Source organism: Vitis riparia, chromosome 13 (genome assembly GCF_004353265.1).
Source record: "Vitis riparia cultivar Riparia Gloire de Montpellier isolate 1030 chromosome 13, EGFV_Vit.rip_1.0, whole genome shotgun sequence".
Lineage (NCBI taxonomy): Eukaryota > Viridiplantae > Streptophyta > Magnoliopsida > Vitales > Vitaceae > Vitis > Vitis riparia.
The window spans coordinates 1,259,471-1,284,644 of NC_048443.1; the positions used below are offsets into that span (position 1 = coordinate 1,259,471).

The window sequence follows — 25,174 nt, forward strand, 5'->3', positions numbered from 1 at the left end:
TTTGTTTGATACGTCTACACCAAGAAATTAATTCGAAGTGAATGACATTACAAATTGGTGCATGGGTAAACGTAACAAGGCTTAAACTCATTAATCTTTATGACCATTGGGCAGTTCACACAAGGAGGTAACCAAAGCAAAGGCATGCAGTAGGGTAAAATACCATAAATCATATTCAAAAGACAGATCAAATTGTTGAATTATACTCACCAAGATATATAAGAACATTAAGCTCATTTGCAAAGGCAACTATCAATACCATGGCTTCATTGCCATTAATTATAGATCAGTCCATACCATGATTGAACCAACTACATTTCAAATTTCAGCATGCTATAAGCAAGAAAGATTTGAGTTGACAGGGAAGGAAGAGACCACAATGAGAGCTCTAGATGACTTTGATTTGCTCTTAGGCTTCTCTGGAGATTTTCTTGCTTCATTGCTTGAAAAACAAGACATCAAATACCTGAAAATGGTTGATAAGAATCCCATTAGAAAGGGAGATGTGATTGCTGATTAGTAGCTATAATAACTTTAGATGGGGCTTAAGTTAACTTAAAAAGTTCAATTTATAGGGAAAAAAGTGTTTGATAAATAGTTAATTAGCTAGCTTATTCTGCAATCTAACCACAATCTTGCAAGGTAAGATTGCCTAATGTCACATCTTGACCCACCACCATCATCGGACACCCGAGGCAGTGACGATGATGATGACAGACAACAACTTAGAATGGCTGAGAACACCATTGTTGAATCATCCTTAATTCTCCTTAATTTTTCTTTTCAGAAGTTAAGGGAAGTGAGTGTTTGAGAAGCCAAGAGCTAGCTAGCTGAAGTGTGAGTAGTGATGACATTTGAATGAAGATGATGCTGTGTGATACTGTGAAGTTGGACTAATTTTCTTGTATAGCAAGGAAATTCAAATGTTGTGTCCCTATCTCCCCAGCTTAGATGGTTAATTAATTCCTTCCTGTTTCCCACACTTGTGTATGTAGTTTGAGGAAGTCATTTTCAATTCCTCCAAAACTTTTGACTTCTAGTCTGACCACCTGATGATTCTAGGGGTATTCACCAAGTTTTGCTTGGTCTCCAAGAACTTAATAGTACTTTTCATCCTTAATAGAATCAACCCATGTTTAACTCTTGTGAGTCAGTTGGCTTTGAGTTTCTCGACTACTTTCCATTTTTAAGAAATTATTTCTGTTTTTTATTTTTTGAGAAATCATTTCATTGCTTACTTGATCAACCTTTATTAGTGTATTTTGGACTCATTAACCCTGTTTCACTAAGAGTTAATTCTATTCACATCCCTAAGGTTTAGTATAAATACATTAAATCATCATTAGTTTCAAATTCTATCGATTAGCACATATATAAATGCATTTCATATATAAAATTTATTTTTTAGAGAATTATTAATCACACCTTCTTAAAATCTCTCTAAAAATAAATTTTATAAACAAAATAAATTTATAAAGGTACTAAATGGATATTTGGTAAACCAATTTAATAGCTTAAAATAACTTAATAACTTAATTTAAGTCATTAAGTAAATTAAATATGTTTGGTAAAATAACTTAATGATATGACTTAAAGTCAAAAACAACTTTAAGTAATAAGTAAAAATAATTAACTTATTCTAAAGTTTAAATCTTCATTTTATCCTTTTACCTTCATTTGTATTAATTACCTCTACAATCTACTTTGTTACTTCATGACCTTCAGTTTTACTTAAACTCTTTTGTCTTAATTTTAATTTATGATAATAAATATATCAATTTGATGATTTAAAATATATTTTAAGTTAATTTTATCAAATAACTTTAATATTTAAAGTAAAAATTAAGTAATAAGTTTTAAATTAATAATTTAAGTATAATTTAACTTAATATCAACTTAAACCATTAAGTAATAAATATAAATTTTTACCAAAACACCCCTTAAGTGACGAAATTTAAAACTAATAATAGTTATGCATCTTTACACCCAATCTTAGGAAGTCTCAGTAAAATCAACTCTCCAGTTAAATAAGACTAACTAATCAATCTTGACTAGTGGGATTTTCAAAAATCATTTTATGATGTTAATGGTATGTTCTTGAGAAAATGAGTTCGTGATTCAAAGACTTCAACACATATCTACTAGTGTTTTGATCTAAGATTTCAATTCTTCCATGTTTCAGCAGTAGCATATTGTTCCATGGAGCTAAGGTCCAAAATATGGAAGAAACAAGTGTTTCCACAACTCTACCACACAGTCAATTCTGTTTCTGTTCCACTTAATCCCTATTTCATGGCCACATATCTTTCCGGTTAAGGAATGGGAAATCTTTCTCCTGTTACATGAATCCAATTTTCATTTCATCTGAGAAAAGCCATCTTTTTCTCAACAATGTCTTTGTCATTTGATCCAATAGCCTTGCGTTAGATAGGAACAGATTTGATAAATACTGATAACTCTCTGATGGAGTATTAGAACAGAAAGATCCATTAGATAATAAACTATTGGTTCTAAGCCATCTCTGGACTCTACATGTCTTTAACGACATAATTAATTATAATTTTATATTAAATTAAAAATATTTATCCATTATAGAAAAAAAAAATCAAAATGATCAATGACATTTGGTAATATAAAAATATATATATAATAAATTTTATGAAAAACACATATCAAGTTAATTATAGGATTACATTCACCGAGATAATACTATTAAACTCATTTACTAAGGCAAATATCAATACTATATATTATTCTTCATTGGATCAATTAGGCAGAGCTAGCTAACTCCACTTCTCACGAACCCCACACCAGCTTCTGTCCCCTAAAAAATGTCTAGGTTGGGTCATTGGGCTAATATCATTGTTTTACCTTATCAAATTTGTATTCTAAACCGTTATAAGTATATAATGAATTTTAAAACCATAAAATAGATCATTGGCTACAAATTTGACATAAATGTTTTATCCTTATATCATGGAGATTTTGGTGACTCGAAGATGAAGGGCATATCAGGAATTTCACCACCTCTGGGTGGCCAAATTTTAGCTTAAAACCTATAAAAAGAGCACCGACGAATGCCATTGTTATCAGGCAGTGATATTGTCTAGATTTCCCAAAGTACCCCTGAGAAAAAGCGAATATGCCGCTGAAAATGGTGGACGCCACTGTGTCGACGTTCGAGGGCGTGCTGGAGAAGTTCAGATCGGAAGCGCCGAAGAACAAGGCCAATCTCATCCTCTTCTTGGCCGATAAAGACCCTTCCACTTCTCTCAGCTGGTGCCCTGGTATTTTTTTTTTTTTTTTTCCTTTTTTTCTGTTTATGCAGTAATTATAGGTGCTAATGATTTACCCATGCTGGAATTTTTGTTAATTTTCCTTCTTTTTTTTGTATTTTTTTTTTTTTTTTTTTTGGTGATGGGCATTTTTGTTTTGTGTTCCCTAATGGGTATTTGTTGTTTGGGTTTTAGTCCTTTTTTTAGGTGATCATTTTTCATAAAAATCAGAAATTTATCCATGCTTGCATTTTTGTTAGTTTTCATTTTTCTGTAATGGGTATTTTTTATTTTGTGTGTTCTTTGATGGGTTCTTTTTGTTTGGATTTTATTCAATGTTTTCCAGTTTTTCAGTTGAAAATTTTATGAATATTAGAAATTTACCCATGATAAGATCTTATAAATTTTCTGTGTTCTTTAACTGATGTTTATTTTTTAGTTTTTTTTTTTTCATTTGGAACATTTTTCTTTTTAAAAATTAATAATCTACCCATGATCAAACTTTTAAAATTTCTATGGGTGTTTTTTTTCTGGATTTTAGTCTTTTCTAGAGAATGTTACAAATTGAATTTTAATAACTTTTTATTAATTCAATTTTAAAGGGTTTTTTTTTTTATTTTAGTCCATATTTGATTCATTTTTTAGCTGATACCCCATATTTTTCAGATGTATGTCAAGTTGAATGTGTATTTATTTTTGTATTTATAAAGACTAACTTAGATTGAATTTTGATTAGCCCTTTACTATGTTTATTTTGGATTGTGGTAATAAGATTTGATCAATTAGTAGTTGATGAAATTTCTCATAGGAGTTTTAACATTTTTCAATACTTTCTTAGTAATGTCTTTTGCTAATGTATAGTGCAGTTGAATCATGAATGGAGTATTGTTGTTCGTACTTTAGTGGTTGGATAGGTTAGTGTATATGGTTTGCTTTGAAGTTCTGCTGCTGCAGAATGCATTTTGTATTGTTGAATGGATGTTAACAGGATTGAATAGATGGAACAGTGAATAGCAAGTAGTCTTTCATGTGATTGACTATTATGCATTGGGAAGAATGTCTTGTATTTGGATGTTGTATGGTTGCAATACTTGGCTCATTTTCATATTTTTGGTAAAGAAACTTTGTGGTGGAAAGCATCTTGTATTGTTCAATGCCTGTTAAAGAGTCTGGAATAAGATTGAATAGTAATGACAAGGTGGCCTTTCATGTAATCGACTGTTATGAATTGGGAAAAATGTTGTATTCCTATGTTGTGCGCTTCAAATACTTGTATTATTTTCATATTTTTGCCTTAGAAATTTTGAGGTGGAAAGCATTTTGTATTGTTCAATGGCTGTTAAAGAGTATGGAATAGATGGAATAGTAAAGTAGCCTTTCATGTAATAAACTGTTATGCATTGGGAAGAATGTCGTATTCCTGTGTTGTGTGTTTGAAATACTTGTGTTATTTTTGTATTTTTGGTAAAGAAATTTTGAGATGGGAAGCATTTTATCTTTGTAATTTTTTCTCATGGGTGAAAACTTTATAGAGGGAAGTTCTATGTCTTTATTCGATTTTGTAGATTGGTTGGGATCTAGCTAAGATGGGGAGAGTTGTCTTTTGTGCCTTCTCTCTTTTGGGTTGTGCCATTGGCACCCGTTGTATACAACCTATGTACTTCGGTGCACCTTTTTTGGCACTTTTTATAAATTTCTTTCCATCTTCCTATCAAAAAAAAATATATATTGTTCAATGGGTGTTAAGGGTATCAAATAGATGGAACAGTGAGGACTAAATAGCAATGTATTGGGAAGAATGTCGTATTCTTATGTCATGTGCTTGAAATGTATTATTATTTTCATATTTTTGGTAAACACATTTTGAGGTGGAAAGCATTTTGTTCTATTGAATGGATGTTAAGAGTATCAAATAGATGAAACAGCAAGTAGTTAGTAGTCTTTCATGGAATTGACTACTATGCATTGGGAAGAATGCATATTATATGTTGTTTGCTTGAAATACTTGTATTATTTTTGTATTTATGGTAAAGAAACATCAAGGTGGAAAGCATTTTGTATTGTTTTCAATGGGTGTTTAGAGTGTATCAAATAGATGGAATATCAAGTTCTTAGTAGCCTTTCTTGTGATTGACTCATGCATTTTGAAGAATGTCGTATTCGTATCTTGTGTTTGGTATTCCTGAATGGATTGTTCTTCTTTTTGTTCTTTGGTTAATAAATTTTAGTTTACAGGTTAATATCCATGATTTACATGAGTCCTATGCACCTATTGACTAATGGGGCATTTCTGTATTGTTCAATTGTGGCTAGAACATTTCATTTGGTTGACTCTTATGCATTGGGAAGAATGCTATCTTGTTCACTTATTGCATACTTGAAATACTTGATGGGGCATTCTTGTTTTCTCATTTTGGTGAAGAAAACTTATTCATTTTGTGGTGGAAAGATTCATATGTATGGTGTACTTTCAAGTTTTATTGATATATTGAGCATTGTGTAGTGTTTTATATCTGATTTTTACAATGAAAATACACGAAACCCAGGTCTAGCTGCATTTTGCTTCCAAATTCTCCATTTATTAGTTGCAATCTGTTCCATCTTATGGCTTCAAAAACTTTGGAAGCTTTGTTTGTGCTGTTTTTGTTAAATGAGTTTTTTGTTTTTCAAAATAGAAAACAGTTAAAAGTTTTGTAACTTAGAGAACACCTGTTTGACAAGCTTTCATGAAAAATAAGTTTAGAATACTGTTTTTTATACTTGAGTTTCCCAACAGAATTTTGCTCAAAGCATTCGAAATCTGTTTTCAAGAACTCCTTTCTGAGAATTGTTTTGTAAAACATGGAAAGAAGTTCTTGGTGTTAACCATGCCTAATCACATGGTTGGATAACCTCTGCAATATGCTATTTCACTGGCTTTGGCTTCTTCCCTCAGACTGTGTGAGAGCTGAACCTGTGATCTACAAAAAGCTTGAAGAATCTTCAGATGATATCGCCCTTCTGAGAGCTTATGTTGGAGACAGACCCACATGGAGGGACCGCAAGCACCCATGGAGAGTCGACTCAAGGTTCAAGCTCACCGGTGTTCCAACACTTGTCTACTGGGAGAACGATGGAGTCAAAGGTCGGCTTGAAGACCATGAAGCCCACCTTGAGCACAAGATCGATGCTCTTGTTTCTGGAAAATGAGTTCTTTGCCATTGAGCACTGATATGCAGTTCAGTAGAAGCTAATCTGCCCAGATTGAGGCTATATTTAATAAATGTCCCATCTTTCATGAATTGTTTGTGGGTGTTTCTATATCTTTCATCAAAATCCAAAGCATCGATGAGACTGGAAATATGTTATATAACATGGGATATGATAAAATGATGAAACCCAAATGGGGATTTGGAGATAACAAAATAAGCATATTGCTAAGATTTATTCTCTATTCACAAATTTCTGATATCATGCACAAAGAATCTACCTTGATATAGTGAAAGAGAGAACATTCATAATGTGAATGATTGGATTTACTACCAAAGGAAAGGGGACTGAGCCCATTTTCATTATTTAAAAGGCTACAAGTTCTAATAAAAGGATTTACAAATTACAACTACTGTCTGCAAGCAAAGCTATTGATCACAATAATTAAGCCAAATAACATGTGAACTATGCATCTTATGTACGGTTACAAAATTTATTCTACTGTTGCTGCTATTGTATGGACCCATCTGCATTTCATAAATCAGAAAAATATGTTTAGTATTAATACAAAACAGAATGAATTTCTAATTGTTTTTAGTATACATGGGTGCATATAGGGAGGGAGAGAGAGAGAGAGAGAGAGAGGTGAGGGCGAGAGGGAGGAAGAAGGAAATTGAGGGGAAGGGGGAGGGAGAGAGAGAGAGGGAGGGAAAATATTAGATTTGGCCACATATACCAGTAGAAAACAAATAAGTGCCTGTTGGATTCTTACCTATATACATCAAAATTGATGACCAAGCATGTTAAATAACACCAAATATATAACTTCAAAATCGAGCCTTGGAGAGTTTGGGAGTCATTTTCAAAGTAATATCACCATAAGGTTCTTCTTGTTGTACATCAACCAGTCCATAATTCTTCAAGACCTGCAATTACCCATGAACAACCTCTATCAAAACGCCGAAAAAACATCCCTTACACAACTTTTACAGCATCCCAACATGAAGATTTCAGAATGAAGCAAACTCTAGCATACAGAGCCAGGATTCATAAGTTCACTGGATGACAGGATGATTTTTATTCAACTGGCAAGACAATATAGGCTTACCATGCACATCATTTATCCAAAGTAGATAATGTACTTCATAAGAAACTCACCAGTGTCTCAAAGAACATCCTTGCAGCTATCTTTCTTGTTTTGCCTTCTAAGATCTTGTTCAAACTGAGCTCCCTAGATGGGTCTTCTGATATTGGATTTATAGGAGAGTGATTTTGTAAATATTGAGCCACAGCCCTGCATGAACACAACATACAACACATAACTGTTCAGTAAAGGCATTACAATACCATTAACAGAGGAATATTTTGCAAGCACAAAATAGAAGTGCTACCTGGTTCTTATAGACAATGTGCTGACATCTTGAGTTCCTGGGGATCCTCCTATAAGAACATATATGTTATCCATAAATAACTAGAGATCGATATAATGTAAGAGTCTATTATTATCATCACATTCTCCTTAAGAAATCATACAGACCACATATCAGAAATTAAACAGATTTTTCAGCTTACCAGTTGGTGTCATGTCATCTGCTTCAAGAAAATTTAGCTCCTGCAATAATATAAGTCACTAGTTAGAAGAAAAGGCACTTAGATTGTCAGTTCCCTGGTGATCATTGAGTATGATACTGTGCCTCAAGACTAATCATCTGAGGTGGTGAGGCATGTACCTGATTTTTAATTCCTAAAGAGTTTCAGCCTCGGCTCGAGGCTGTGACCGAGGAACATGCCTCACCCACCAAAGCAACAATAGGAATAAGGATACACAAGCAAGATAGTTCTCAACAAGAAAACTTTGGAAAGGTTGGATAATCACACAGAAAGACTTACTTCAGCAGAATTCACCAGCTCAGGAATATCTGAAAGACCAGTGTTCTCTACACCTAATCGCTCCTCCATGAATGTCGCTGGTGTTTCCAGATCAGAGCCAAAAGTACCAGCAGACATTGAAAAGTCCGGTGTAGGCAAAGATCTAGTTCCAAAATCTGTTCCCACCATAGGATCCAATTCTGAACCTTTATCACCAGTTGATATGGGAGTGAAGTCGCCTCTGATGGATGAAGAAGGAAATCTAGTAGGAGAATGAATTAATCTGGTTGGAGAAGGCATGATTTCAGGTAAAATATTGCTGCCAGCATTGCCTTCATGATCACGAAGATGTTCAATTTCAATATCAAGGTCAGGCATGGATGCAGGGGATTGTACCCCAGGCTCTGGAATAGCCTCCTCAGGCATGGCATCAGGAGACGGTGCAACCTCAGGCCCTGGAAAAGCTTCTTCAGGCATGGGAGCAGGAGATCGTGCAACTGAAGGCTCTGGAAAAGCCTCTTCAGGCATGGGAGCAGATTGTGCAACCGAAGGCTCTGGAAAAGCTTGCTCTGTGATAGCTAAATGGGGTTTCAATGAGATGACGTCTTCCCTGAAAGTATTATGAAGATCTTCACACATCCCTGCATATCACACATTTTATGATCAGCTGACTAACCCCCAAGAGCATCTTAGCACAGGGAAAAACCTACTCACCACTTACTGAAGGCTCAAAAAAGACATTCTCCTTTCTTGACTTGATATTGATTTTCCAAATATCCAAAGCAGAGCAAGGGAGTCTCTTCTTCTTCCGCAGCAGGCCACTGGAATCTTCAAGTGCCTTCTTCATAAGCCTGTAACATACATATCATGATATCAGTAACTTCTTAACAGAAGAACAGGAACTCACTGTAAATCTTGAGGCCATCCATACTTGTTAGGCAACACAAGGGACACATCAAATAACTGCTTCCTCTTCCTTGATTTTGCTTTTGGCTTCTCAACAGGTGGAGTAGATCCAATTGCCAGTGCGGGTGACACATGCCCTGAAACATGAGAAAGCAAATTCAAACAAGGCAAAATGGAGTTGGCCCCTGAAGGCGCATGCACCATTCCATATAGCCAGAGATGAAATAAGGCACCCACCAAATGAAATGTGGGAATCAAAAATCTCAGGAGCCTCCTGTGAAACAGCAGAAGCTGGTGGTTCTGAACGTTGTTGAAATGGAAGAGACTGCTCTCCAGAATATAAGATATCTGGCATGTTTGGAGAAAGGATTTCTTTCTCATTCAACATCTGGTCTAGAGATCTGTCTAGCTCAGTTGTATCATATCCATGTTCTGGCCACACTGGAAGCCTTTCCGATTGTAAATCATGAACAGCATCACGCATAACTTCCATTTCTGGAACCTCTTGGGGTACAGTTTCTTCATTAAACATTTCATTCAATTGTTCCATCTGATGACTAGGACCAGGATCTTGAAAGCCCGCATTACCACCCACTGGAAGGTTTTCTGAGTGTAAATCATGGATAGCATCACGCATGACTTCTATTTCTGGTAGATCATGGGGGAAATTATCTTCATTAAGCCTCTCATTTGATTGTCCCATTATGTCACTTAGACCAGGATCCTGAAAATCTGCCCTACCTTCCACTGGAGTCGGATGGACAACACTGTAATTACAAAATAAGATGAAAATTAATTTCTTAAAACATAAAAGTACCAAAGAACTTTCAGTTGCAACAATACACATACTCTTCGTCCATTGGTCTGACCCCTGAATCAGGAATTTCTTCATGATTTGATAAATCTGTCATCACATCCTAAGCGAAAAAAAAAAAAAAATTAAGTTACGCGATATTGCAATGGCAATACTTCAAATGTGACAACTCCAAGAATCAACCATCAAACAACACAATGATAGAGCATTTTGGTTCAAAAGAGAAGGGAATAAAATATTAACCTCATCAAAAGTGATAGCAATATAAGGATCCCTCCCAATTGGAATTTGATCTGTATAAAATAAAATAAAAAAGAAAGTTCAGACAATTATCATGAGAAAAGATGGTGTGCAAAAGAAATGAAATAGTTTGAATTCTAACAGTAAACCAATATTACAACCTGTCAGTGTTATCTCCTCCTGGGCCCTGAGATGCATGTCTAGAGCCCTGGAAATCAAAATTCACATATTATTTACAGATTTAAAAATAGAAGAATATAAAATGAAAAGATAGTCTGGGTCTCCAAAATTTTACCCTTCAACATAAAAGTCAGCATCCAAATCTAAGGCATCAAGTTCAAATGTATCTGGCAAAGTGATAGAGTGAAATGGTGCATGCGATGCATCTTCTGGCAGATTAACTTCTATAGAAGAAAACGCCTTCCTTATCCCAATCAGGACAATATTGCAATCTTGGTATAAATAATCAACTTTCTTTGAATATATCCGCACAACACCCAACAGAAGATGGCCTGACATTCTGAGTGCAATGGGGACTTCTGGAAACATGATACGCTCTAGATGTATTGAGAGAGAGAGAAAAAAGATTGTTAACACAAGGATGAGAAATGCATTCAGAGAAAAAAAAAAAAGACTATTAACAACGTAATAAAAAACAACATCTGTTGCTTTCAACATGGAATTTCCTAAGATATAAGCACAGGAAACAAGAGTGAGAACAAAGACCAACGGATTATGTTGAGTTAAAAAGTGAGAAGAGTAGGATGTGAAACAGAAACTACATCCTGCTCCTCCAGTTAACTCAAAAAGCATCAAGCAGGGATTTCAACATAATGTCTCCAACACAAGTACTTTTCTTTTTCTAAGATCTCCAACACAAGTACATCTCAATCAATAACCAACCAATTCACCTAAATTATTGACCTGCTAGCTAGGAATACACTGTCAAGGTATGATTGTACATGCCATGTCAAATAAATTACCCAACTGTGTTTAGCATTCTTCTGTCTGAGCACATTCATCACCAAATATGAAACCACTGAAAAAAAATGGTATCCGTCAAAGCAACTAATGATAGAACTTTAAAATTGCGCTGCTTCATGAAATCCTAAGACCAAACACATCCCATAAGCTGTGACAATAGTTTCAACTTTTTTTATAGAACCCATCATGATGATGGAATTGTAACTTCCAGTGGTCCATAGACAACCAAAAGACCCTACAAGATTTCCATACAGTATTTCTCTATATCTTTCAAACATCAGGATCATCTAAAAGGCTAATGGATGTAATTAAAGAGTATCAACCAATTAAAACAACTGATTTTATCACTCGACCTGATTTAGATTTCATGCCAAGCACAGAAAATTACCACAGAGCAACCAGTTTTTTTTCCCATAATCTCTCATGATTTTGCACCATTACTCCATTCAACAATTTAAAAAACCAAGTAAATAAACACAAAGTGATTACTTTTCCACCCTTATAAGCACTAAGATTCATCCATAGAAACAACCATTTATATTCAAATCTTAAAGAAACCAAAAGATGATCCATTTAGGATTTGTATGTCTTGCAACCACAGACAGAACTCCATGAAATCCTTATGTTGCAAAAATAATGCCTTCCATCCAATAATCCCCAGGTAACCAGTTTTGAAATGTTTTAAAATCCAATTTCATACCTCTAATACAAATGATAAAAACAATAATAACAATGATAAGTTAAACCAATCCATAAACCATAACAAGAATTCACAGCCCCATTCACCATTTCCGATCAAATCCATTTGGTATATATATAAATAGAGAAACAATACAAGAACTTTGTAGTGTATTAATCATCAAATAAAAGAATTGGTGAGACTGAATAAAATTAAAGCAAAAAGAAGAAGAATAATAAGTTTTTATAGGTCATAAAATCAATTTATCCCAAAACCTTCAATCCAGAGCATATCATACAATTGAGAATGATCTTTGAATTGAACTCATAATTAACCCAAAATTTCAAATCAATACCAGAAATGGCTTGGTTGTTTATAAACTAAAGCTAAAATTAATCAATCAATTATGGGGAAATGGGAAAAACATATCTAAACACATCAGATTTAAAATAAAATAAAAAGAAAACGACAACTATTCATCAAATCAGCCGGTAGCTTAAAGAAAAAATATATATTTTTTCACATTAAATTCCAAAAACTACATTTTAAAAAAGAAATGAAAATGAAAAATCGACTTAGCTAATTGGCATGTACTTGAGAAACAAAAAGGGTTTCTTCCAATGGAAAAAAATTCGAACTTTCAAGATTCAATTCAAGAAACATCAATATACAGTTCGATTCTTCCGGCATCCACACACACACAAAACAAGGAAAATGAAGAATACGAACCAACAGTGGAAGGTATATCAGTGGCAGTGTAGTGAGACTTCTTGAGCTTGTGCTGCAGATGCGCGGCGCACCACACCGTCCCCAATGGCCCTTTCCGAGCCAAAAACGTATGCGAATAGAACATATTCCTTGTCCTCTTCTTCTTCCAGAAATCTACGAATCTTCAGAGGGAAAACGTGCAGAGAGAAGGAAGAATTTAGATACGGAGATTTCTAGAGTGATGTCGTACAGAACTTGAAACTTCTAGAGAGAGTGTGTGTGCGAATCACACAGTAAGGGTTAGGGTTTATGAACTCGAAGCGGTTCTGTGAAAATGGCGCGGGAAACGAGTAGTGGCGCCAATGGGGAAATAACGTTTGTGTTTTTGTTGCCAAAATAGCCTTCGATTTTCTTAAATTTACAAAAGTGGCATCGACTTTTGTAGACACGTGGCAATTACCCATCAACACTTTGAGTTTTGTTGACAGTTGATTTTTTTTCCTTTTTTCTTTTTTTTTCTTTTTTTTAATTTATGCTATTATTAGATTATAGAATTCCAAAATTATCATTATCATATAAGGTAATACAAAATTAAAAAATAAATAAATCTTTTGAATAATTCAACAATATTCAAATTTTATTATCATGGGATACTTTTCAAAATTAATTTGCATTAAATTATAATAATAATTTTATTAAATATTAAAATATAATTTTAGAAAAATCTCAACACTATCTTTTGAGTTATTAAGTAATATACAAATAAAAAAAAAAATTTTTTTTAAATAAGAAGATTTTGTGATTATAAAATAATATTAATGTGTAGGAAATGGAGTAATTTAGGCTTATCGAGTTTAGAAGGTTTCTTGGATATAGGTTTTCACCTATGAATTCCTTTTAAGATTTGTCATATCATAATTCTCTTTTTTTATTTTTAGATTAGGATAGTATTATAATACTACAATTTATTCAACATTAAATATTTTTTTTTTTAAATTCTTTTATCTTAAGTTAGTACGATCTAACCTAAATCCAACCCAACCCAACCCTAACCTTTAAGTAAACAATCATTTTTAATATTCAAAATAGATTTTTTTCATAGTCAAATTAGATTTGATAAATTTTTTTGACCCAATGTAATTTGAGTTAGACCCAACATTTGGACAATTTCAAATAATTATTTTTAATAAGAAGACTAGATTTGATGAAATCTTTTTTGACCATTCCTACAGCAACGAGAGTAACTTAACCAAATTTTATAATTTTATAGTTTACACTATTATATGTAATTTATTTTTAAAAAAATTACATAAAAACTTCAAATTATAATTATAACATATATTTTTAAAATTTTCTAAAAAAAATATAAATTTATTTTAAATATTTGCTATTATCTTAAAATTTTGTCTCAGAACAACTCAAGTTCAATCCAACTAATCCCAATAAAAATACTGAAGTTGGATTAGATTTGAATTAAGTGACTCAAGTTAGAGGTCAGCGGATTGAATTCAAATAGATTGTATCTTAATTTGAATTAGGCTTAGGTTAACCATCAACTTGACCCGACCCACTCAAGTCACACCAACCCCTACTTATACCATTTAAATAAAACAGACTTCTAATTTATTTGAATACATGAAAAGCTTGAACTAAACATTTCAGGCTCATTATCAGATGGCGCTAACCTATGCTACTCACAGAACCCATATTTTTGGATTCTTATGATAGAAGTAGAACAAGGTCCATGAGATCACCAACAGAAACAACATGATCAGAACTAAAAGCACCAATTCGACATGGTAAGTTTAAAACCCCAAAAGCTCAAAACAACACAATGGATACTCAGTTGCTGTGCTCTGAAAATTTTCATTTTTCTTTTCATTCTTCATGGAAAATATCTTACAAATCTTCAATAAAATCGATACAGAGTACATGACTCTCCAAGCCCAGAAGCAGCTGCCCTCTATCCTTATGCTTTGTTTACACGAATTCGTTGCCCATCCAAGAACTGAAATGAGGATGCAGATGTTGATGTCCATTGAAATAATCAAACAGAAACCAAATGCATTACCAGGCAAGGGTACTTTTAAATGAAGATCAAAGATATCTGAGAATGAGGGTTGTGCTCAATATTAGTTAAAGATGAAGGTGCTCAACACTAGAGTCTCAAATTGAAAAAATGCATGAGCACCGCCGAGGCAGTTGTAAGAGACAAATATCTATGCTATGTGTTCAGAGAATAATTGAGTGATGCACACTTTAGTAAAAGGGAATCTCGAGTTTTTGTGAGGAAGAAGTGAAAGAAAGCTTAGAGAGGACTGCTCTTTTGTGCTTGTTCTTGACCTTATAGAAGGAAAAAAACAGGAGGTCATGTGAAAATATTAAACAAATAGACCAAGCAATCAAATATTCCTCTGTACATCTTTTTTAATGGATTAGAGTATACATAGAAGATTATTCAATCACCATCTTAAGCTTTCTTGATGGCCGAGTTCCAAAGTAAGAGCAGGGAGTAGTTTTTTGTTTCTCCTTTTATTTTTTGCTTGCCTATTGGTGCCTATTGTACAGGTTCTGCGTACTTAGGTGCGCCCATTTCCTAGATGCTCTCAATATATTTCCTGATTACCTAAAAAAAGTCCAGTATGTGTTGGAAACTTGGAACTAAATATCAGGGCAAGAATGCTTCTGATTTAAATATTAAAGGGAGAATGAACAACTTACAGCATTGTTGCAAGATGATATAGCAGCTTCAACATCTTCTTCAGACGAGAACGAAACAAAACCAAACCCACTGGATTTTGAGGTTCCTGGAACCCGAGAAACCTTTGCGCTAAGCACCTTTCCTCCCTTCTCGGAGAAAAATTGGGTGAGCGTATCTGTGGTTACTGTCCTGGCAAGGTTACCCACATAAACTTTGTGGGGACTGTCAATGAACTGGGATTCCTCTGCCTGGAGAAGTGACATATCCAGAGTCAGCAAAGGTTTTTCTGTTATATTTACTTTGATCTCCCGTCCTCCAATTTCCTGTTACAGAAAAACCAATAAAATCCAATCAATCATTTACAAGAACTACAAACATTAATAGTGCCTTTACATGTTATGTAATTTTTCCCATACAAAATATTGATAAGCCTTACAGTGCCATTCAGCTTCTCAATTGCTGCATTTGCATCCTCAACAGTCTTCATTGTAACAAAAGCAAATCGGCGACTCCTTCCAGAGTATTTATCATACATCACCTGTTAACAGAAAAAGGAAAAGGAAATCATTCCAAATTGCAAATCAACCCATTAATAAATAGTGCAATCCTTTCCCCTTTCAGTAATTCATTACTCTCATCAAAGCAATTTAACAAAGTCAGTGCATAAGTTGTTGACCTACTGCTTCCTTGGAATTGATGAAAGTTTTCTTAATTGTTTGAGGTTATGTTTGGTTCTCGAAAAGTACCAAGAAAATAAAAAAACTGTTAAGAAAAATCATTTCCTATCAAATATAGTAAAAATTAGTTAAAAACTAATGCATTTTTAAGTCATTTAATTTTTATATCGAAGAGTTAAAATAAGTTAAATCAATTTAAAATAGCATATAAAAATGATTTATTGACTTTAAATCTATTTTTTATTTTCCCTCATTTTTCTTTCCTTCTATTTTCCCTCTTTATTTTCTTTCACTTGCATTTTCCCTCAATTTTTCCAGCAACCAAACATAACCTAAAAGAAAATGTCTTAATTTGGAGGTAATTTAGGAAAGTTTACTAGTTTTTAACCAAGATGGCCTATCGACATCAAATTTCACTTTGGTCGTTTTTGAGAAGTTCTGTGATAAAACTGTGCTTCTTGACCCTCGAGAAGTAAAAAAAAACAAACAAACAGACAAAACAAAGTGAGCAAACATCATATGATTTAGGTAAAATAAGGTTGTCCTGACCGAAAATTGCCAATTAAAAGTAAGGAATATTTGCATATTTCTAAGAACGTCTAAACATTCAATTCTACTGAATTGTAATTCTAACAGCTTGTAACCCAAGAATCAAAGTTTCCAAACAAATAAATAGACCATCGGAGGTAGTAAAGCACCAGCCCTAGACAATGTTCAAGTGCCATTTGTATTGGGAGTACTTTCTTACTTTCCAAAGTCCAAAAAAGAAAGAAAGAAAGAAAGAAAGAAAAAACCCGAATCCCAGAACAAACATTTCACCCTCTTGAATTATTTTTAAGGTAAAGCAGCAGAATACAGCTAATAAATTCCAACGACAATGCAGTATTGATTGAGTAGCAGAGAACAGTTTACAGAGACCATCAATATCCCGTTGTATCCATCCATTGCCAAGACCACAAACAAATCAAATATCGAACCATTTGAACTCAAAACGATTATTCCCAGCAAGCATTCACAAAATTACGACAAAATTTGAGAAAAATGGAGCCGATAATACATGTAGCTATCCATCAAAACCAATCAAATCAAATGAAATCAACAATGAATTGTCGAAAAACCTCTGCTTTCTCGACGGCGCCGTGTTCTTCGACGATCCTCGCAAGCTCCGCACTGTCGACAGTCCGGGGAATGTTCCCCACGTATAGTCTCCTCGCGGCAGCATCTGATGTGGCGACCGGCGCTTCTGCGGTGACGGCGGAGACGGCGATGGGTCGTTTGGGTTTTATGGCTTTGAACGTGACTGAATTGGGGAAATGGGATGGTTTTAGCGGTTGAATTGAAGGTTTTGAGTGAAGGGTTAGGGTTTTAGTGGGGTGGTGGAGGAGGGTTTGTGAGAAAAGTGAGGAAATTGCAGCCATTTTACGAGAAAAACTTAGGGTTTTAGAGAAGAGATGGGGATGGCATTATAGTTTTTGCAGTGGAGGGTTGAGGAGATGGCTGGGGTTTATCACTTTATCCGAACTGGGGTTTGGCTGTGAGTCACCGGCACGTAACCCCATCCAACCCACGCTATATTTTTATAATTTAATTTCTTATAATTAGAATTAATATTTTTTTAAATCTTACATTAATTGGGTATCAAAATCTTTAATAAAATGCTAAGCTACTGAAGTGGTACTTATCAAACAAAATATATTAGCCATTGAAAATTGAATAATTTTTTATTATATTATTAATTTAATACTTATTTTTCACGTAAAATTCAATCTCAAATGTATTTTACAAGACAACGTGATGATACCTAAACTCAGTCCATTAAATATATATGATAAAATTTAAGTCATCAAATAAACGGTATGGTACATAAGAATGAAAATGGGGTGCAAATAATAGGACATAATGATATATATATATATATATATATATATATATATATATATATGATATTACCTTATTGATGATATTTTTTTATACTCATAAAAAATATACTTCGAAGCTATATATGAACTTGTTGTACCTTTAATTAATAATGTTATAACAATATGATTTAAAACCGATTATGATGGTATGAAATAAATAATTTATTATAACAACATTCTTTCAATTTTGGTTCAAAATTTCCAATTATTGACTTTTTGGTTTTGGTCCAAAATTTTTAAAAATTTATTGTTAAACAAAATCAAAATAAAATATAATATAATAAATTGACTTAAATTAGTTGTTTTTTATTAATCCAATCAAACCAAACTCAAAAGACATTTCAATTTATTTTTTATTTTTTAAATATGATTTTTCAGAATTTTAAAAGAAAATGTTTTCACCCATGACTCCCCAATAAATATTAAATCTTTAATATTTATGGAGCTAACTTTACTTAAATTTTAACATAGGTACATTTAAAAAAAAAATTGAAAACATGAGAATAACATTAATATTTAAATTTGGTAAAGAAAATTATATCCAAGTCAAAAAATTTGTAAAAAATAACTCATTTTTATTAAAATATAAATACTCTATGGGAAAATTATCATTTTAAAAAACCAAACAAGAAAAATAAATTATTTTTTAATGGATAGAATTTGTAAATAACCAAAATGTTTTTAGTTTTTTAAAAGAAAAATAATTTCAATTATTTTCAAATAAGGATGATAATGGGGTGAGTTTTTTCAGGTACTTGTCATGCCCAACTCCTAATGGAATGAATTTGAGATTTCTATAAAAACCTAAGAAAGATTTCAATCGGACTCAAGTATTGTTTTATCTCACCTTGTGTTGATTATATATAAATTTTAATTTCAAAAATTAATTAATTTCTTATTTTGTAATATATATATATATATATATATATATATATATATATATATATAATAAAATATTTTTTAGAATAAGTTATAAAAAATTATAAGGTTTTAATTATTTATAAAATATATTTATTTTAATATAATTAAAATTTAAAAATTAAACGGGACGGTTATAAGAATTTCTCATCCCTTCCCATTTAATTTTTATAATTGAATCGGAATAAGAAATATTTTGAATAAATGGGCCGGGTCGGAGCGGGCCAATCCATCCCGAATGTTCCTATTGTGGTCCCTATCTTCAAAGTAAATAATACTTAATAATTAATTTTTTTTAAATATGTCATGCTATTATATATTTTTTAAAATATTTTAAATATTTATATATTTTTTCGAATAAAAAACGGATTATGAGGTGTACAGATGTGGGTCCCAACAAATCAAATCATGATAGAGATCGTGGTCCCATTGTACTGTTGTACCTCGACGTACAATACGTCAATACTTCACTTCACCTGTTTTGCGATATATTGCCTACTTATCACGTTCTATCGGTCAAAATATGGAAGCCGAAAAATCATTAGTTGTTTATATTAATTTTATACAAATTAATTTAATTTTATCATAATTATACGATGTTCCCAATTTTAAAATAGAGAAATTTTAAAAAATTAAATTCACAATCATGAAAAATAAATCACTATACAAATAATATGATGCATAAGTATCTTTAATTTTATTAAAAATAACGAGATTATCTATTTTAATATTTTGCAAATAAAATATTAATTAAGAATCTTACTCTGGTTTTTTATAATTAAATAATTTAATTTGATACAATTTAAAAATATAATTTATTTACTTTAGAATAATCATATATCATATTTCACAAATAATTGAATTAATGATAATATTATAATTATATATGCACATATTTTTTATTTTCTAAAAGAATTGAAATATTTCACTATCTATTTTAGCAATTAATATAATATAATTTAAAAAAAAATTAGAAATTAAAGTTTTTAATACTATGTTCTTAAAGCAAAGACACACAATAATTATTTTTTATATGTCAAATACAAAAATAGAATAATTGAATTATTTATGGAGATGTACTCCAATTTATACTTTTAATTTTATAATTATTATATATAACAAATTAATCAAATTACAAAAAAAATAAAAAATTTTAGTTATTATCGTTATACTTAAATACCTTTAATTTTATAATCTATGATAAATTTTAATACAAAATTTGAGTCATTATTTTATTTAATAAAAAATGATAATTTTTATTTAAATTTATAAATAAAAAATTAGACAATATAAGTATTTTTTTATATTTAATTTTATAAAAAAAATGTTATTTTAACATACATATTGTTCACGATCTCCTATGCCCACCAAATGAATGTTGTAGAAAAAATGAATTTCAACCTTTTGTTTTTCTTCTTTTATAATTAACATAAATCATGGTTTAATAAATACTAACATGTGATTTTTTTTACCACTAAATTCTTATCTATCAAATTAATCAAATAGTAATAAATACGAAAATCTATTTGATTTGATGCTTGAATGCTTCCGATTTTGAAAATAGGGAAGAAAAGTGCAAAAAAAAAGTGGTGGTAGCATCTTTAGCAAACATCATTATATCCATTATTTTCTTTCTATTATATGAATGATACTATAATAAAATGAACATTAATTGGATAGAAATATAAATGTTTGCATCTTCTAAATGAAAGAAAATTTTTTTTGAGAGGTCATCTTTATACTGTAACACAAAATATCATTAATCAAAAAATTGAATTAAGGTATCTCTCACACACATATACGATATATTAATTGTTATATTCATATTCATATTCGTTCAATATAACCGTTATATTTTTTTTATTCAATATAGCCGTTATGCTTAATGATTTAAACTATCAACATATATAGTTTTATCGGGTTGATTATATCATAATTTAATTATCATATTTTTATTTGTCAAATTAATCAACATCAAAGCAAAGATGAGTACATATTTTTTGTTTAATGATGAGTGATTTTGTTAAAAAAAATTAAAAGAAAAATATTGCCATTTAATATAAAATTTTGAAAATTTAATGTATAGAAATTTGAATCCAATTGACAAAATATCGTGATACGATAAATTGGATAGGAGAAGTTGAAGCAATAGTGTCTATATAAGGCATGGAAGTTATATTCGTAATCCACCTCTTCTGAATTTTCTCATTCAAACTTTCCAATTTCTTCGCCTTTCCCTCTTCGTCTTCTTCACTGTTTTCCTCTATTTTTTTAACCCGTTTCTCCATTGATGCACCTCTCGCCAACTCCTTCATTCCACTCTATATGTGGGGGTTGCACTGCAACAGCACCATTGTCTACGTGGTACGCCACCTTCGTTTTCTCACTGATTCTGCAACTCTGCTTTGTTTTCATGGTTACAGACTTTTTTTTTTTTTTTTTCATGATTGAATGGGATTTTGGGGTGTTTCTTCGTGATTGGGCTGTTGGGTTTTTCGTAGAATTTTCAATGCTTGAGTGTCCGGGTGCGTGTGTTTCTTCGGATTTCTGTTTGGTTCCTGAGAAAATAGAGGAACAGGAAAAGAAAGCCATGTCTGGGTGTTGTGGGTCTGCTGGTTTTGTATCAGAAACACGTGTGACTTACACCCCAGAAAGCGGAACCTTGAATTCTTCTCTTTGCATGCACTTTCTCGACTGCCAAACAGAGCCTTTTATCCCATTCTCTCAATTTCTGATTATTTCTAACACTGGTTTTTTCCTTCTGATTCTTTCAGAGGCCTCAAGAACTCGATTTGATCCAAAGGTTTGCGCTCAACAGCTCCGTACCAGTCAGCAAAGTTTCCCTCTCGAACTTGTCCGAGGTCTGAACTCGACTCAGATAACGTTGGATTGTCTTTTCCCCACTCTGGGATCTCCGAAAAACCTTTGGGTTTCCCTTTTTTCCGTTGGCGATTCTTCAGCAAAACTCAAATTCATACTCTAACGGCTCTATAATTAGGTATCGCCCATCTCTTCCTGGCCTTTCGGGGTTTTTGAAATTGAGTTCAAATCTTAGAAACTCCGTAAATTTTCTCTGGCTTTGATTCTGATTTCTGCTCAGTACTTGCAGTTCTAACCATGCCCAGGCCGGCCCCAAACCAGAGCTCAGCCAGAGAAGACGATTACTGCCTGAAGGAAACCTCCCCGAATCTTGGGGGTGGAAGGCTTTCCAGAGGAGATAAACTCACAACCGCGTTTGATCTTGTTGAGCAAATGCATTATCTATACGTTAGGGTTGTGAAGGCGAAGGAGCTTCCAGGGAAGGATGGCTCTGAGTCCTGTGACCCCTATGTGGAGGTCAAGGTTGGGAATTTCAAAGGGTTTACAAAGCACATTGAGAAGAAATCAAACCCTGTATGGAGCCAGGTGTTTGCCTTTTCAAAGGACAGGTTGCAGTCCTCTTTCATTGAAGTTTCAGTGAAGGACAAGAACGGTGGGAAGGATGATTTCATGGGGGTTGTTCTGTTTGATCTCCACGATGTCCCGAGGCGGGTTCCTCCAGATAGTCCATTGGCGCCACAATGGTATCGGTTGGAGGATCGGAAAGGGAGTAAGGTGAAGGGGGAATTGATGTTGGCTGTTTGGATGGGGACTCAGGCAGATGAGTCCTTCACTGAGGCTTGGCAGTCTGATGCTGCAGGGATTAGTGTTGAGGCCCTTGCCAGTATTCGATCGAAGGTCTATGTATCTCCTAAACTTTGGTACTTGAGGGTTAATGTGATTCAAGCTCAGGACTTGGTGCCTAGTGATAGAACAAGGAATGAAGTTTATGTGAAGGCTGCGCTTGGGACCATCGTTTTGAGGACTAGATTTCCCCAGACTAGAACTATAAATCCATTCTGGAATGAGGATTTGATGTTTGTGGCATCAGAGCCATTTGAGGAGCCCTTGGTTTTGAGCGTGGAGAATCGGGTGGCAGCCAACAAGGAAGATACCCTGGGGAAGTGTATGATCTCCTTGCAGGATGTGGAGAGGAGGCTGGAGAACAGATCAGTGAGTGCTAAGTGGTTTAATCTTGAGAAAATGTCCGGTGAGCAGAAGGAGGTGAAGTTTTCCAGCAGGATTCATCTGAGAATCTGCTTGGATGGTGGATATCATGTGCTTGATGAAGCAACCCACTTCAGCACTGATTTTAGGCCAACAATGAAGCACCTTTGGAAGCCTAGTACTGGTGTTTTAGAACTGGGGATAATCAATGCCCATGATTTGTTGCTTAAGGAGAAGAAGGGTGGACGTAGAAATACTGATGCTTATTGTGTAGCCAAGTATGGTCAGAAATGGATTCGAACGAGGACTATCATAGACAGCTCTTCCCCAAGATGGAATGAGCAGTATACTTGGGAGGTTTTCGACCCCTGCACTGTCATCACAGTTGGAGTTTTCGATAATTCTCACTTACAGGGTGGAGATAAGGCTGCAGGCTCAAAGGATACAATAATAGGGAAGGTGAGAATTCGGCTTTCTACATTGGAAACTGGCCGAGTTTACACACATTCATATCCTCTTCTGGTTTTGGACTCCTCAGGGCTGAAGAAAATGGGGGAAATTCAGTTGTCTGTGAAGTTTTCATGCTCGTCTTTGCTCAATCTGCTGAATGTTTATGCTCAGCCTTTGCTACCCAAAATGCACTATGTCCAACCCCTGTCCATGTATCAGGTTGATAGCTTAAGGCACCAGGCTACCAAGATTGTTTCAGCAAGGCTGGGCCGAGCTGAGCCCCCTCTTAGAAAAGAGGTTGTGGAATATATGCTGGATGTGGGATCAAACATGTTCAGTATGAGAAGAAGCAAGGCTAACTATTACAGGATTATTGAGGTTATATCTGATTTGAAGATGGCCCTGAAATGGTTTGATGAGATTTGCCTTTGGAAGAACCCTTTTACAACAGTTCTGATCCACATTCTGTTCTTGTTGCTGGCTCTTTTCCCTGAACTCATTCTACCATTAGTGTTCTTCTACCTTCTTGTCATTGGGGTATGGCGCTATAGAAGGAGGCCGAGACACCCTCCTCACATGGAGGTCAAGCTTTCCCTTCCTGATACTGTCTTCCCTGATGAACTGGAAGAGGAGTTTGACTCATTTCCAACTTCACTACAAGCTGAAATATTAAAAATACGATATGATCGAGTCAGGAGTGTGGCATCAAGGATACAGACATTGATGGGGGACTTGGCAACTCAAGGGGAGAGGCTGCAGGCTCTACTGAGCTGGAGAGACCCCAGAGCCACAGCTCTGTGTATGATCTTCTGCCTCACTGCTGGTACATTGTTTCTGTTCATTCCTTTTCGGGTTTTTGCTGTGCTGGTAGTTTTATATGTGCTAAGGCATCCAAGGCTCCGCCATAGGATGCCTTCTGTGCCTCTAAGCTTCTTCAAGAGGCTGCCTGCAAGAACAGACAGCATGTTCTGAAACCTCCATTGATGATCATTGGGAGCTTCTCGAGACACAGACACAATGTTCATTTCAAATTTTAATCAGAAAAAGATCAATGTTTGAACCAGAGACTGGTATTATACCAGATGCATGTTGTTTCCATCACAGATAATGAAATGAACTCCGATGAATTTTCGGTTTTTTCAGCAGTGGGTGTTCTTGTATTCATCTGAGGTTGGAAGTTTTGTGTGTGTAGTTTGGTTGTTGTGTGGTGCAGTTTGTTTTGCTTGTTGGGTGTTCTGGGAATTGAATCCATGGAAAATTTGAGGGAAAGTACAATAAAAAGAAAATAGAGATAATTAAAAAAAAAAAGTAAAAAAAATGATGAGAAAATTGACTAAGGTTATGTTTGATTTCCATAAAATTGAAAATTCGGGGGAATAAAAAAAAGAGAAAAATGGAATAAATTAAAAAATAAAGAAAATTAAAAATAGATTTAAAAAACCAATGAATTTATTTTTATACAAGTTTCAAACTTATTTCACAATTTTTTTCATATTCTATATAAATATTAAATAATTTTAAAATGTATAAGTTTCTAATTGATTTTCTTTTTTCTTGTCTCCGCTAAAATTAAATACAAACAAATCATTTTGCTTAGCACTTTTTTGGAACCAAGCAAATTAATAGTTGTCTTTCTTGGATGGTAAAGAAAGACACATTCAAGATAAATTGTCCGTCATATGATCTGGTGTGCCTATGAGAGAAAAACCAAAGAAAGAGTTTGGCTTAAAAGTTAGTATGGATGACAATAGAGTTTTTTTGTATAACTGTTTCTAATGAGATAAATATAAATGAGGTTGGAACAAGTTTAGAATCTTGT

The 25,174-nt window shown here is 33.5% G+C and overlaps 4 protein-coding genes across 4 annotated transcripts; 2 read left to right on the forward strand and 2 right to left on the reverse strand.

Annotated features, from left to right (window-relative positions):
- The first annotated feature begins 3,076 nt into the window (after positions 1-3,076).
- Positions 3,077-6,680, forward strand: LOC117929172 (thioredoxin-like protein Clot). Its single transcript, XM_034849401.1, has 2 exons — positions 3,077-3,287; positions 6,211-6,680. Exons 1-2 carry the CDS (start codon positions 3,143-3,145, stop codon positions 6,462-6,464), a joined length of 399 nt encoding a protein of 132 aa, XP_034705292.1. The 5' UTR covers positions 3,077-3,142; the 3' UTR covers positions 6,465-6,680.
- A 109-nt stretch (positions 6,681-6,789) lies between these two features.
- Positions 6,790-13,057, reverse strand: LOC117929171 (sister chromatid cohesion 1 protein 3). The gene is made up of 14 exons (XM_034849400.1): positions 12,686-13,057; positions 10,589-10,850; positions 10,455-10,501; positions 10,297-10,346; positions 10,089-10,156; positions 9,477-10,006; positions 9,265-9,376; positions 9,048-9,184; positions 8,355-8,974; positions 8,037-8,076; positions 7,856-7,904; positions 7,623-7,758; positions 7,237-7,390; positions 6,790-6,991 (listed from the first exon to the last, which is right to left on the reverse strand). The coding sequence occupies exons 1-13, from the start codon at positions 12,807-12,809 to the stop codon at positions 7,292-7,294; spliced, it is 2,274 nt and encodes a 757-aa protein (XP_034705291.1). The 5' UTR covers positions 12,810-13,057; the 3' UTR covers positions 6,790-6,991; positions 7,237-7,291.
- Positions 13,058-14,264: 1,207 nt separating this feature from the next.
- LOC117927532 (30S ribosomal protein 2, chloroplastic) lies at positions 14,265-17,532 on the reverse strand. Its single transcript, XM_034847073.1, has 4 exons — positions 17,161-17,532; positions 15,802-15,903; positions 15,386-15,688; positions 14,265-14,672 (listed from the first exon to the last, which is right to left on the reverse strand). The coding sequence occupies exons 1-4, from the start codon at positions 17,458-17,460 to the stop codon at positions 14,634-14,636; spliced, it is 744 nt and encodes a 247-aa protein (XP_034702964.1). The 5' UTR covers positions 17,461-17,532; the 3' UTR covers positions 14,265-14,633.
- Positions 17,533-21,788: 4,256 nt separating this feature from the next.
- Positions 21,789-24,327, forward strand: LOC117927753 (FT-interacting protein 3-like). The gene is made up of 2 exons (XM_034847414.1): positions 21,789-21,877; positions 21,989-24,327. The coding sequence occupies exon 2, from the start codon at positions 21,997-21,999 to the stop codon at positions 24,325-24,327; it is 2,331 nt and encodes a 776-aa protein (XP_034703305.1). The 5' UTR covers positions 21,789-21,877; positions 21,989-21,996.
- Positions 24,328-25,174: the final 847 nt, after the last annotated feature.